Here is a 15,667-nt window from a genome sequence, read left to right as displayed (position 1 = left end):
TTTCTGAAATACAGTCTGGATATGCAAAGCCAGGTTTGCTTACGTAGTTGGTCTTGTGGAAAACGAGCCATTTTCCTACCTTGTGAATACTCCTGCGAAGGACCTACACCTCAACTACTGTAAATTCTTTGAGCCATAAGCTTTATCTTGTTTCTATATTATATCTACTGCATGAAATAGGAGGACACTAAATATGAATTAAATAGCACGGATGGAGCGTCTTACTCTACTAGCAATGCAACTGACTTTCCTGGTGACATTCCCGGAGTAATACCAGCAGAACGTGACTTAGCTAGTTTGGGACAGACAACCTCCAAATCAGACAACTGAACCAGATTCACTTTAAGTGAACTTTGACCAGGAGTCTTAATTCTGCTACATTTTGCAGTTTTGACTACTTGGCTACTTCTTCAAGTACCTGCAGTGCCACTTGAAGTGCAATGGGGCATTCATCAACAGTCATTTTCAGTTCTATCAGGCATGTGAGACCTATCTGGTTAGATGTGATCACATAGGCTGTTGATCTGAAGCTTCCCTCTGTATTGCTAACCGAATGTGTTCTACTCCTGGTCAAACACATGCATTCAAAGAGAGAAAAGCAACTTCATTTCTTGCATTGAGATATCACACCTTATTCTTATTGACTGCAGAGCTCGGGCACAACAGGAGAAGGGAGAGCGAGGAGCTCTGTAACTCTTTACAAACTTGCCAAAGGAAGTGACGGAAAGATCCACCTGAAAAAGAGAGGGGCAAAATAATGAAATGCCCTCTGAGGCTTGTTACTGCTGCCTTTTAATCCAGGTTTTGCCGTTCTCCTTGAAATCATGTTTCATGCCTTAAATTACACCCTTAACCTCTCTGGCCGCACAGACACGTGGCTTAAACAAAGGTCGGGCAGCTGCCAGCCATGCCAGCCTACTACTCATGTGCAAGTCCACATTTAAATAGTTTAACTGCATGCAAAAAATATTCATTTAATTGCTTCCTGTTAAATTCCTAAACTGCTGCTTTGTCTCCCAGCACTCTATGTGTAAGATGAGCACAAACATTTGTTACACCAGTTGGCCTGCAAATGGAATTCGTTACTTGATTAGAAGATGAATGGTGCTGTCTTCATAATGACAGAGCATTTCCACAGCTAAAAGCAGTGAGGCAATGCATCAGAAATCATTACAGATGCTGAGCTGTGGACATAACATTTATCTCTTTATAGATACTGTCAATAACCACCACAGACCTTAAAAAGAAAAGAATTCCCCTTGAGAGAAGGCATCAAGGAGCCCTTTGTTCAGCTAATAAGTGCACACTGACAAGAATTTTCCTTTACACAATTTGATAGACGGCACTAGTTGGTAATATGAGAAGTGCATTCGGGGCTTTTCTTCTCTAACTACGTATACCCCCCCCATGAATCTCCAGAAAGGACCTATTACAATCAGTACACAGAGACTGCTTTAATTTAGATAGCAGCGATCAATTTTCTTCTTCAACACACAGTTGATATTTTGCCTCGATATCCTATCAATTATTCAACAGATCTGCAAAGCAAGATTTTCTTGGCTCTTGGTTAAATCAAGTCTCTTCCTGGAGTACATGCAACCCACCTAGCATCCAAGGGAGCCAGCACCCCCAAAGAAAGTCAATATCCAAAAGGAGTTGGACAACATCCACATAAAGAAGATCTTACGAAATGAAACCGCACAAATTAAAGTGTAGTGTCAAGAGAAGAGAAGGCATAATAATCTTGTTTAATAAAGTGAGATTATTGCTCAACACTTTCTGTTGAAAAGCAGCACTCCCATGTCATGAGGAGTCTGTCTCTGTACCAGTTAGGTGAAATTAGGGCAGTTAATTGTCTATTCCTTTATGAGGTTCATTCTTTTAACCAGTCACATGAGAATTATTGAAATGATTACAAGAAATACTGTACATCATCTCACAAAAAATGAGGAAGATGCAATCTTAATGCTATCTACTGCAAAAATTAAGGACAGTTTTTAAAGCAACAAAACCCTTACCATACTCACCCTCTCTTCAGCTTGGCTGGGACAAGCTGAACTTCATATTTCTGATGGCAAGCTGAAAACAATTCTCAAAATCACCTCACTTCAGCATGACTATTTTTAATGGTTAATGCTTGCATACTTGTTGACAGCTGCATTTGATAATGTATCCTATACTAGTATTTAATGGTATCTTAATCTATTGGCTATACAATCTCACATCACTTTAATAAGAAAAAACACAGTAGCATTACCCAGCTCATTAATACTAAGAAAGTACTTAAAAAAAAAAAAAATCTTTGTTATCAGCACAGTCTGGGTTTACCATGACCAAGCATCAAAACAACCTGAAGAGACATTCTTACTAAATGCTCTCCCTATGCTTCAAACAACTTACTATTACTTTATATTGATTTGCTCTAGTTAGCAAAGTCGCACGCCCAGGCTCGCATACTTCCTGCTGTATTAGCTGAAATATGAAAATTAACCATCTAGCTTGCTTAGTTCTTGGAAGCTTCATTCTTTTCCATCTGCAGGACTACAAACACTAAAGGTAACGCTGCTCCTTAAAGTTAACATGAGCCACATTCTGGTGAAAACTTGCACTCCACCTGGAGTAAGTTCTCACGACTGTACCTGATGTCACTCAGGCTGGTAACTCTGTAATCCTGACTTACTTGTTCCATGAACCTCCTCCCCTGTGAACCGAATGTTGAAAGCATACGTAGGGTCTCCACCACTGGCAAGTTTAACGCAGAGCTGCGAGGATGGCACACAGGCTAGCTGTCTTGCTGCCTGACAGAAATAGGAATTTTCTGAAGAACGGATCTCCCCTATTTAAAAACAAAAGAAGGAAATAAAATCCCCATCCTTGGAGTATTTTGCATTAATAAGCATCTGAGTGTGGTTAAAACAGATCTGATTTGTTGCAATGGATTACAATGGATTTTGAAAAGGATCAACGTTTCTCATACCTCCAACGATTTCCAAGGGATCCAGGGTGATTTCTGGGGCTGCGTGATCAGCAGTTCTTTGGACAGTGGCATTCAGCACTCTATTCATTACAGTTACTTTTGTGTCATAAAAGATTAAACCTAATAAAGAAACACATTTCAGTGTAGTTAATCTGTCCTCCTACAATCTTGTTTTCTGAAATTCTCTAACGGACAAGGGTAGAATAATAATTTCACCTTCATTAGGTAGGTAACATATGGCTAATCCACAACTTTTTCTTTTTTTTTTTTTCTTTTTCTTTTTTTTTTTAAAGTATTTTTTACTAATTTTTACTGGAAGACGTGCATTGGGTTAGAACACTGATGAACACAATCCTAATGTTATATAAATAGATCTTAGCAACTCCACCAGAATCTCTGTAAATCAGAAACACTTTGCCAAACAGCTTTCAGAAATCTGAGATGTTTTGACAATAATGCTAGAGGCAAGAAAACATGATAAGAAATAGGGCTGTCATACTGCACCATAAATATGGGCTCTATAAAGACAAATCTCTGAATATTCCTCACTTTCCCATACTGGCTTTACAAGTTTTTTTTGCTAGCTGGGCCAATATAAAAGCCTACTTACGCACATTGACACCTTTGGTGACTTCTGTATCTTCTTCTTCAGAAGCAAACAAGTTTGGGAAATGTAATGACCTAAATCTTCATTTTGTTTGCTGTCTAATGAAGGCTTTTAAAAACTATTTTAAATGCTGATGTATGATAAGTATTTTCTTGATCTCTCTAATTCTACAACTTCAGTGACAACAAGGATGCCAACAAGTCCTGAGACTTTCACCTGATCTGCTGCTTGTTGACTAGCAATGAGTTTTAATTTCTCGATATCCCCAAGAAGATAAAGGCACATTTGAAGGCCACCCACAGACAGAAAAGATGGGACCAATGCCCTCCATGGTCAACAAGAAAGCTGCACAGTGTCTATTAACTACCTGCAAGAATAATCCCCCTCACCTTTAAAAAACAAACCAAGGAAAAAGAAAAGACTCCCACACTGAGAAGTGCCCTTTGGTTAATGATGTTTTTTGGCTGTCACCTCAGACAGACTGTGTGCCAGCTTATCAGGCTGAGAATGAAGCCAATAAGCCTTTGTTAGCACGCTGAAACCACTCACTATCTCGCTTTCCCTCTCCCCTGCACGCTCTCCTTTCTGTCACATGTATACACTCGTTAAAATCTCCCGCAAAATATCTAAGAAATTCAGTGTGGTGCACAATGCACCCTTTCAGGCAACCACCATGTTCCCCAAGAAACTGACCTTTGGCCTCTTGCAGTAACGCAGAAATACTATTAGCATACACCTCAGTCTGCCGAAGCTCCACCAGTGGTAAGAAGAACGTCTCCAATGTTGTATTGAGAGACTGAAGCAGTGCAAACCGTAGGCGTAGACTTTCAACAGGAACATCTGAAGCGGGAAACATCCAGTCAGAGCGATAAAGACATTCCCTATGTACTGCAAAGTCCATCTTCCCAGCAGATTCATTGCAGGAGCCACACAAGCTTCCTTCTAAAGCAGCCCCTCCTGATCCCTGCACATCAACAAGAGGGCTGAAGACACAAAACCAGCCACGATCCATCATGTTCCTTCCTGGATCTCGAGTCTCTATGTGTCCGAATCCAGTATCTTTCATCATCACTGAATTTGCATTACCTGGAGACCCTCTTGAAGGAACTTAGTGCTTAGAACAGGATTTGGGTGACTAAAGTCTGCCTAGGTCCAGAACTGCAATCCAGCCTTACCTCCCCCCTGCAAGCTAAACTCACCAGGTATCTTCCTGCTCCAGCGTGATGACCTAGGAGGTATGCTCGGAGAGCAGAGAACAGTTGCAGTGCATTTCTAACACTGCTGCCAAAGGCACCGCAGTGCCCAAGCACACCCAAGGAGAGAGAAGACCTAGAGTCAGTGTTGCCCTTGGCCCACAGAAGCTCCAGTCTGCAGTCTCCAAAGGAATGTCCTGACTACCCAAGTGACAGCCAGATCATTCAGGAGCACTACCCAAGCTCTTCCATTGAAGAAAGCCCCTATGCAAACGATCTATACATACTCAACAGACAGGAAATTCTGGGATCTGCTGCATCAGCTGGATCCAAATAAACTTCATGGGGATGGAGTCGTGCTGGTGTAATTGCAAGGTGACGACAAAGCCTGTTAATATACTGGACAAGGGCTACATCCATTTCCAGTGTCCATTTCCGGGATGCTTTCTGAGCATGTCTTGCATCAATGCAGGCGCACCTGAAATGTAAAAGGCATTAGACCTGTTGAAACGTAAGTGCAATACTGCTTACTAAGAGCATGTTGAGCACAACACGAGGTAGCTTGTTCTACTTCTCTCCCCTTTTCTTAAGCAGAGCTGTTTCATTAGAAAAATTCCAGTTTGAGTATAAGAACTGACTTATCACCTACCTTGCCTCACTGTTATTAAATAATAAGAAAAAAAGGAACTGTCTATTAAGCTTACTTACTACACTATCTTCTTTATGCTCTGAAGCGGATATAGGGGAAGAGGATGTGGCAATTAGCTTGTGGCTTGACACAGGGAGATAAGGAGGATCCATTTAAGGGACTTTCTTCCTGTACAATATTAACAAGGAAGTAACCGTTTCCTCCTCTACATTACTACTGACCCAGTAATAACACTGCCAATTTAAACAATTATGCGGTGCGCAGAATAGAAAGCTGTTGTGGAAGGAAAACAGAGACAGCCAGACGGATCTACAATTCTCATCAGGCAAATTTATTACACAGTTTGGAAGCTGTAAAGGACAGCACGGCATACGATTTTGTCAGCTATATTGTGTACAAGAGAGTCAGGAACCTGCATTTTGACAGCATAGTGACTCTTTCAAAGCATGTTTTAAGAAAATAACCAACAATTTTCTCTACAGGCCTTGCAGCCGTGGATAGAAGTTTGCATGTTACTGACACACTGGTTAAAGCTACTTGGAGTAGGAACACTTGGGATCAAGTTTTTTTTAAAGTGAGCACAATTAATCGGTATCAACTTTACAAAAAGATGTGCAAAATTTACCTTTCAAAATGTAGATCATATCCGCAGGACAGAATAGCTCTCCACACACTACGGATATCCTGTTTAGATCGGTCAACCACAAATCTGTGAAATCCATCCAGTGTCAAATACTTCTCCTCAGGAACTGGCAGCAAAAATACAACCATCAAATAGTTAATGACTTACTATAAAGTCTACACACCACACAGGAAAACGGTCAGTGTATAAGGTGTACCTGTCAGCTTTGTCCTGGTTCTATCCATCCCACCATGGCTTGTTTCTCGAGTAGTTCTAAACATCATGCTATTCGGTCCAGATTAGACCTTCAGTAAACAGCACTTATTCTTTCCTCTCCAGGACGCAAATCCTCCAGCTGCCCTCTGGAATAGCTCCACCAATATATCTACCCAGGTATCAAGGATCCATACTTGGCTGAATGCTGAAATTCCCCTCTTCTGAACTAACCTGGCATTTCCTACAGTGAAGAGCAGAGTCCAAGCTCATGTCTCTTCACTCTTCCACCTGACCAGAGAAAGAAATATCAAGCAAGACCCTGGAACTAACCCCTGTCATGGCATGGCTGTGCTGTCTCCTCCATGGATAAGACTAGTTATGAGGCATCTGAAGCTTCTCTTTCGTCCAATTTTCCTCTTGTAACTTAGTAATTTTCCTATGTAAGTTGAATCAACCCCATGATATCCTAAATCCCCACTGTACAAAAAAAAGCCTTGAAACTATACCTCTTAGGAAGTCAGTTCTCTACCCAATGTATTCACATGGTCTACGCACACTGTTGCATGAATTGCATGAGCATGGTTTGCTCTCACTTACATTGATGAGTCCAGATTTACAGACATACAAATAAAAGCAGCATTTTAAATTGTTATTAAAAAAAAAAAAAAAAAAAATCAAGTTAGCCTCATTAAAAACAAAGACAAGCCAAATCTATCATGACATCTATAAGCATGCCAATACCAAAAATTTATTTCTTTTCTACGAGGTAATACTACAGAAAAATTCTATACAGGCACTACCTTCCTGTTTCTTTGTGGGAGACTTTTCAGGGTCCTTCTCTTCAGGTTTGCTCTTCTCAGGAGATTTTGGCTTTACAGTAGGTTTCTTCTCACTTAAGGCTGTTCGGCTAAGGGACAAAGTGAATGTTAAGATGAAAGTTTTCTTTTGTCTGTTCAAGAAACCAAAACATTCCTTGAAGGTCTTTTATAATCTCAAAGTTGCATCTCCCTCTTCCAATCCGTACATGGAAACACAGAGAGAGAGGAAATAAAAATCTGGATTCCTAAAGAAAAATCAAAGGGTTTGCAACTGTGAAAAAGCTGAAGACACCAACCTGACACTATTGAGCATCGACTTTTCCTTTGTAGGTGGTTTAGTCACTGGGCGCTTGGTGCTCACAACTTTCACTGGATGCTGTTCTTTGCCCGCCTTGTTGTACTTGCTCTTGTCAAATTTTGGCTTGGGCACACCGTATTTCCTTAAAATCTTCCAATAAAGAAAGTGAATAATTACCCAATGCTTTCAAGTTACTAAAAATATGCTGAAAATAGTTTTCAAAGCACTACCTGAGTAAGCTGGTCCTCTAGAACTTTCTTTGGAGGGCGGACGTTTGTGAAGAACACATGAAGGAGGTTTCCAGGAGTCTGAGAATTTATCTGCTCTTTACTAAGATAGATATCAGCAACCTTAATGGGTTTTGCTGGAGTTAGGCTCAGCATTTGCTCAGAATGGACGCAGCTTTTAAATATTTCTGTGAGGACTTCCCGAGCGCCTGGGACCAATTTCTCACCTAATTTAAAAAAATAAATGCAATATGGTGCAAAATACCATGACAACTGTTTAGAATCTGAAATGTGAAAAAACATTTTGCATTCAGCTAAAACACTGTATCACATGCCACTAGCTCTGAAAGAGAAAATCACTTCAAAAAATTCTACTAGCAGGCCTGACCTTTCTGCACTCTAATACCCTATTTGTGATAGAGAACGGAATGCCTTCTTCTATTTTGGCCACATACTGTAATTATTATTTGCATGACTGCAGTGGTAATGAAAAAAGTAGATTATTTATGATGCCAGTATAAAAATTACATTGTGTAGGTACACATTAACACCTACTAATTGAATTAGTAGTCAACTGAACTTCCTGCAAGTATTACCCTCCCCTGTCCCCTGAGTCAGGATTCTGGCCCATTCCAGGTGTATTAGGGTCTGTATAGCTTTCATATTGTTAGAGAATATAAATTACTAGCTGTTCTACTTGAACAGTTTCTACTCTAAAATTATGTCATGTCTAACAGTGGTAAATTATTACAGTGGCTATTTTCTCAAAGAAGTCACTGAACAACTCAGTAGTTTTTGGGTTGGTGGGGAGTTTTCTGTGGGTGGTTTTTGGGGGGTGGGGGGCGGGGTAGGTTGGTTTTTTTTTCCTTTCTGTTTGATTAGCTGTGAGGACAGCTGAGCAATGTTCAGACTGCAAATAGCTGCTTGCCAACTGATGAGAGGGAGGAAACTGGCTTTGGAATTACTCCCTACCTCTCCCTCACTGTCACCCATGAATTAGCGAGTCATACTGAATTTACACCAACAAGGAGAATCTGAGCCCTGTATGTCGCCAAAAAATGCACAATACAAGTGAGGTATTTGCCAATATGAAAACCACATACCTTTTATTGACTTATCATTGAAATAATCTTCTAGTGCTGGGCTCCCTTGTGTGTCAAATAAACTCTGATTTACGGTAGAAACGGTTAAAATCTCTTCAGTTGACATTTCCATCAGTTCATCTTCACCATCCAGACTTGACAAACCAATGAGATCACTACTGTTAAATAGACTGGCTCGGATTTTCTCTATTTTAGCTCTTGACCTTATCTGTACAAATAGTGAAACTAGTTAACAGGAATTCTGACAAAACAAATTAACTTCCATTTATATGAATTTGGGTCGTACGCTTTCTCCCCGCCCCATGTAGATAATCACTATTTCATCTCTTGTAACATTCTTCTACATCAATAATTTGATACCAGAGTTCACGTTCAGCCTAGAAAACATCCTTTCTAAGAACATCTGGCCACTGAAATCACCATGCTGCAAGTCAATCAGGCACAGCTTTGAACCAGCTATTCCATTTCTTAGTCTGGAGACAGCCCTTAGAAATATCAGATAAGAAGTTCCAAGTTTCAGAGAGGTAACTTGTCATTATTTGCAACTCTGCTGTCCTTGCTTCAATTCTCCATTTAGAAAAAATATATCTAAATTAGCACAGGCTTTGAAGTCTCAGCTGCACCAACTGGGAGCAGGAACAATAACTTCCTTTGATTCCAAGAATAACCACCATGTATCATTATCAGATCAGCTACAGACTTGGAGTAGGTTTCCATGTGAATACACTGACAGCTTTCTGTACACACTTTATGGTTTATTTCAACTCTGGTGTCTTCATGTCAATTAATAGCTTAAGAATAGCAACTGAAGATTTTCTCTCTGAATAAGCTGATTTTCTTCTACAAGGGAAACTGATACAATCCCATACTATGCAAAAATGTCTCTCTACATTCACAAGCTATCAGAAACGGCTGTGCTTTTGCAAGCTTCTGATAAATCTGCAGCATGCAGTTATTGTAAAAACAGAGAAGAAGGGTTCCTGTGCATAGCTGAAAACCTGGAGTGACCTGGCATCAATGACAACCACCCACAATGCTTCTAAAAATTAATTTGGAACCAGACATCAACAACATTTATCGTCTCTTCTAAAGTAACTTTATAGAGGAGTCTGTAGATGGTTTAAAATGTGTGAAAATGTAGTCATTAAACATTAAATAATTGCCTTGCGGGTCAAACCAAAGGGCCATCTCTCTCTAAATTTATCTCCAGCAGTGGCCAGTAGCAAATTTTTGAAGAAAGTTACATGAAAGAGGAAATGAATAGATCTTTTCCTTTACATACTCTCTCAGCCTCCAGAAATCAGCAGTTTAAAGATTTCGTCAGTTGAAGGCTGCATTGACTGCTGTGCTTAACAGCTACCAATTTGCACATCCTCCATGAACGTGATCCATTAGCAATTCATTTATACTCTTGGCTTCTGAAACCCCATGTGGCAATGAGCTCTACAACTTGGAATGTGCAAGAGTTCTTCCTTCTGTTTTAATGTTGCTACTTTTTAACTCCACTACTAGGTCCCCTCTGTCCTTTGAGAGACAGTGAATGCTTCTAAGACTGTGAATGGTACAGAGAAAGTCAATGGAGGATAAAGTTCTGTGTTCCTCAGCCATCGTGTCCAACCTGAGAACTCCTAGGCTCCTTAGTCTCATGTGCACATTGACATACATTTATTCTACACCCATGACCTATGCTGAGCTACACCTTGCACTCTCCATCATTCCAGTTGTGGCCTCAGTCAAGCAGAAGAATTTTTACAGAAGAAAACATACAGCACACTTTTCCCTTAACAGTCAGATCATGGCGTTATACACAAACCACAAGAAATACAGTATTTCTCAGAGCCAGAGGTTAAAATAAAGTTACTAGAAGCAGATCTCATTCTTTCAGAAAAAACTGACCCAAAAGGCACCCTCTCCTGATTGAAGGCTATTACCTCCACTACTGCAAAACCTTTGATTGGCCGTGACAGAAGTGGCTGGTTGTCCAGAGATGTCACTGTGTACATTGATCCGACATCAGACACAGACGCTGTTTCCACATTGTCAAGTGGTTCCCCGAGGCTGCCAAGGCTGCCAAGGCTTCCAGTACTGCAGTGTGAAAGATCCAGACTCTCCTGGCTGGAAACAACATGTGGTTCTAGCAACCCTGGTGGGATGGCCAATTCCAGTCCAGCTTGAAACTGGTCAACTGAGATATCACTAACGGTCCGAGATATACCCTGCGAGCTGCAGAGGGAAGCCTGGCTTGTAGATGCTGAAGCGCTAACACTCATGGCAGGTGTGACACTGCTAGAGCTGCTGATATCCAAACTGTCTGCACTACTTGAAACAGTTGGTTTTTCCAGTTCAGTTCTGCATTCTCCTCCTTCTGCTTTATCCTTGATTTTTTTGGGATCCTCTTCCTGCAAAGGAATGTAGATCTCATCTTTGAAGACTCCACCATGTGCATTACATGCCTTTCTGATCGCACTTCTGACGGTACTCTCCTCCAAGTGGGTTGGTATTCCAGAAATGACAAGCAAGCGGCTATGAGCTGTGGGACCTACTAGTGCTTGACATGCATCTGCTACAGCGTCATTTGTCACACCCAATCCTTGTGGATCCTTTTTAGTTAGGTGTCTGAGAATTATAAGCAGAGTCAGTGCTCTATGAAACCACAACATATCCTCAGGCTTGCTTCCTCCTATACTGAGGATTGCAGCGTCTGTTTCAGCTGCTCTGGATGAAGACCGTTTGCCTGAAGATGATGTCTTTTCCCGCTTCATTTTGACTTTTTTCCTCTTTGACAGCAAGCTTGGACTCTGTGGTGTCTGTCCTGGAGAAGATGAAGATGAGGATGAAGAGTCACTAAGATTTGGGGCACTTGTTGAAGACATCACATTAGCTGTTACACTCATATTGATAGGCAAGGTTACTTCCGCTACAGCGAGGCAGACTTCCATCAGAGCATGAAAGTACGTTGAAAATCTTCCTTGGTCAGCCCCTCCAACACCAGAACCACCACATGCATTTCCAGACACCCAGTTTTGTGTTTCTTCATCATACAACTTGTGAAGTTCTGACTGCAGGGCCATAAGCATAGCTAGACAGGGATTTAACTGAAGGGCAATAGAAGATGACAATCCTGCTGGACTTTTTTTCTGCTCCAGATTGTGAATTTTGCGAAGCAACTCGGCCAAGAGATGAAATATTAATTCCTTCACACATGCTGCCATGTCAGTTGTCCAGAGAAAGTTCCCTGTGTGTGGAAGGCAAGACATGGAAGTCAGCAGTATTTCACTGTTAGTAACTTTATCACAGGAGTTGCAACAGTAACATTAAAAAAAGCACAAGAAAAGGTCATTTCAATAGCTGTATGTCAGCAGTAAGAAAGACAGGAAGGCTATTCCAAGGAGTGCGTACCAACAGAAAGTTTCTAGAGTTTGAAGAAAATTTCTATATAATGGAAGAGCTCAGAAATACTTTGTGACTGTAATTGTTCTTTTTTTTCTAAACTCTCCATCTGAGCCAGCACATTGTTGGTGCTCATTGCTAAGTAAATACTGCATTCTCACCTAAAAATTCCACTACTTGCAAGAGAACTGAAGCAGGAATAGTATCCAGTTCATCTTCTGATTTTCCATCCCCATCTTCTAATTTCCAAGTTAACAGCTGTTCTGCGAATGCCATTGCCAGGGGGAATTCAAGAGGAAGAGAATGCAAGACCAACACAGCTCCAGGAGGAGGAGATACTCCTGAACAAAAAGGTCAAAGAAAATACTTATCATGACTCTAGGCGTTTGTAAAGTAAAAGTAGTACCATATCTTCTAGGATTTTTCTGAGGCTAAATTCATACTAAGTGAGAATTTTCTCTATTAAGTACCTTGTAATAAACAAACAGGAATGTTTATCTATAGTGAGCTGTTGATATAATCTATAATTCTAAAAATATAGATAACATTTTGTTTACATGACATGTACAGGCTAAAAATAGTTCTATTTCATATCTAAATACATATAGGACTTTTACAAAACCATTTCTTTTTACTATGATATGTGTGATCAGTACTGACAAAAACATCAGAGATGCTGTAGTTCAGCAAAAGAACTTAAGGACCTCCAAACAAAAGTTTTAAGAGCTTACTGGAGCCCAGTCACCTTCACTTCTCTAAATAAATCACATTGTCTCTTCCTTAGGCTGGAAGGGTAAAAAGAATTTTAATGATTACTCTTGCTTGAAAAGCTAGGATGACCTGTGTACTACTATACTGCATATATATATATATTACTCTGTGTATTAAAGGGCCCTATAAATCACCAAGAAAAGCAAAAAAAAAAAAAAAAAAAGAATTACAATCTCCATCTGCAAAACAGCATCTCAAACAGCAATAGCACCAACCCGAATGCTGCAGAAATATTCAAAAACACTGCTTTGTGAGCTCATGGAAGACAAAAATCAGAAAAAAACCCCACAGATCCTGACAAGTTTAACAGAACTAACAAAATCAGAGTCGGATGGCTTCCAATGTTTATAAAACCATGCTTTCTTGGTTAAGAAGGATTGCATATTTCTGCTAGGACACATTTCTTAATACCTTGTACAAAAATACTGTCCTAACCTATGGTAGGACTGGTGACAATATAGGAAGCTCCTACACAAGAGGCAATGATGATGCTTGTCTCGCTTCTGAGACTACAGTTTAAAAGGGTTTTTTTAATTTTTTTTTTTTTTTTTTTTTTTTTTTTTACCTAGTTTTATGTGGACCTTGTCTGTAGGGGTGATCACTGAAGGGTATTGATTGGTTGTTGGGGGAGGCGTTAGGCCAGTGTTGGTTGGAGAAGCATCTCGAGGATAGCACACTGCTTCAATTAGGTTTAACTGACCATTCCTTTTAACTTTATGCCCAAGCCCGTAGACAAGCACTCGAGCCCAAGGAGCTTTATACAGGGATGAGCTGAGAAGAGAGCAAGAACAGGTCAGTTAGACTAACTAGCTACTAAAAATCCCAACCCAGTCACAGAAAGAGTAAACACTCTGTGGTATTTATCCCACCACCCAGAAAAGGAGTCTCTGAGGAGAGAAAAATCTAAAAAAAATTAGCACCTACATACTCAGGGTCCACAGAGGCTCAGAGGCACATCTTTAGTCTTTGCCACTCTTGGCCACCCAATTACTTACTCTTTGCGGAATCCAGACTGACTTTCCTTACAGGACACAATTACAAATGCAGCCCCAGGAAAATTAACATCCATATTGACTTTGGATTCTGAAATTGGGAATTCTTCAGCAGGAAACTGTTCTGGTGCCATCTGTAACGTAACATTGCATAATGAAAGCTCCCAAGCAGCAGCAGCAGCAGCAAACCACCTCCCTCCTCTTTTTTCAAATAAAATATAGCATTGTAAATAATGACATAGTGTGAGGCCACTCCATTTTAATATGATCCAGGGTATTGCTACCGCTCGTGTTTTCAGCATGCCCACTATGATCAGAATAGGAATACAATCCATCCAGGGAAACAATTCAGTGTGATGGACAGTATTATGGAAGTTAGAAACACACATAAAGCAAGGGCTCATTAGAAAGAAGGCAGGCCTTAAAAACAACACTGCTCATAAAACATTACTAAATATTTTACCTGCAAAAAGGAGCAGATCTGTTTAGTGAGGTCTAACAGACTCTCCTCTCCTTGATGCAGTGTCCGAGTAATGGCAACAGTAAGCCACTCTCTGATGGCTTGTGAATTGCCCTGGTAGAAGAGGTCTGTGGCAGCACAGTTCTGGGAATGGACGCAGTGTTGCAGGGACTGGGCCAGAAGAATAGAACTTGAACTGATTGTTCCATCTGTAACAACAGGAAAGGGATGACAAATTTGGAGATCAGTTCAACATGTTTGCGTAGCCTGTGAGACAGACAGTGGAAAGAGAAGTTTTAGAACACTTGGAAGATTACAAGCCTCTATTTTCACTCCTGAGCAAGTGCAAACCTCTTCCTAAAGGTCAGCAGCTGAAAGGATCCACCCAAGACCAGACTTGAACCCCTGACATGGTTGGTTGCAGATGCGATGGCCCTCTAAATGCCAGCTGTATTCTTCACCTGCCCTAAGCCAACCACTAACGAGGCCTGCCATACATAACACAGAGCTGTGGGTTCACAGTTGCCTCATTTTGTCCCACGTATGAAAGAAGGCATATTTCAATTTACTGCATAAGTACCATGAGAACAAGTGACCAGAAGTGCTCTCTTCCCCACTCATTCTAGATAAGGTGAAAGCAGCTTTATCTGTCTTCAAGCTTTCCCCATTTATGAACAAGACAGCTTTTGGGTGGCCCCGAGTGGGTCGCAAGCCCCGACATCTCATGGCTGTCATTCTGGAGGTAATGGGAGAAGTCAAAGAAAAACAAAGTGCAGTGCACAAAGGAGTGGGCAATTCACCAAAACGCCAGTTTGGAAACTGTATGTATTAGCAGGACTTGAATTAGACATATTTTAAAGAGGAAAAACTAAATAAAAGCTTGTAAAATTCTCAAAGCCATGCAAAGTAGTGCTGTACTCTGCAAGAGGATCTTTTACAATGCGGCATCTGTTAGAGGTAGCCAAGTTTCAAAGTAATTGGAGGAGGGAACAGGACTCTTTCCAATGGTAAATAATTACTTTCAATTATTAATAGCCTATATTTAGCACTTCCTACTTCCTCCTTATGCTCCAGCCACGTTACACACATTTCTTTGCATGCAGAATAGCTTTGTCACGATAATTGTCTTTGTTAACACTCACTTGAATTAGCCAAAGATTCTTTTCCATGATTCAGCATATACATTCTCTAACCAGATCTGTGATTCCAGTAGGAAAAGGACAAACCACTTTGTGAAATGAAGAAGAGTTGAATTTTGAAAACTGCGAGACCCAACTGGCATTTAGTTTTACTATCCTGGATTCGAACTATAAAACATTGTCAATTCCTTACAAGCATCTCATA

General features: G+C 40.5%; 1 protein-coding gene across 4 annotated transcripts in view; it reads right to left on the bottom strand.

Annotated features, from left to right (window-relative positions):
* Positions 1–15,667, bottom strand: part of HECTD4 (HECT domain E3 ubiquitin protein ligase 4) — a 79,372-nt gene that overhangs the window by 6,354 nt on the left and 57,351 nt on the right. For all 4 annotated transcript variants that reach the window (XM_069794619.1, XM_069794621.1, XM_069794620.1 and 1 more), the window contains exons 57-71: positions 14,327–14,532; positions 13,867–13,997; positions 13,437–13,642; positions 12,262–12,441; positions 10,642–11,945; positions 8,711–8,918; positions 7,611–7,834; positions 7,379–7,530; positions 7,065–7,171; positions 6,052–6,175; positions 5,065–5,255; positions 4,278–4,424; positions 2,978–3,097; positions 2,681–2,836; positions 631–734 (exon numbers count right to left, since the gene is read on the bottom strand). In XM_069794619.1, coding sequence (XP_069650720.1) covers positions 631–734; positions 2,681–2,836; positions 2,978–3,097; positions 4,278–4,424; positions 5,065–5,255; positions 6,052–6,175; positions 7,065–7,171; positions 7,379–7,530; positions 7,611–7,834; positions 8,711–8,918; positions 10,642–11,945; positions 12,262–12,441; positions 13,437–13,642; positions 13,867–13,997; positions 14,327–14,532 — 3,560 coding nt within the window. The remainder of the gene's footprint in view (positions 1–630; positions 735–2,680; positions 2,837–2,977; positions 3,098–4,277; positions 4,425–5,064; positions 5,256–6,051; positions 6,176–7,064; positions 7,172–7,378; positions 7,531–7,610; positions 7,835–8,710; positions 8,919–10,641; positions 11,946–12,261; positions 12,442–13,436; positions 13,643–13,866; positions 13,998–14,326; positions 14,533–15,667) is intronic.

Source organism: Haliaeetus albicilla, chromosome 10, assembly GCF_947461875.1.
Source record: "Haliaeetus albicilla chromosome 10, bHalAlb1.1, whole genome shotgun sequence".
Classification (NCBI taxonomy): domain Eukaryota; kingdom Metazoa; phylum Chordata; class Aves; order Accipitriformes; family Accipitridae; genus Haliaeetus; species Haliaeetus albicilla.
This window is presented reverse-complemented; position numbering and strand designations above follow the sequence as displayed.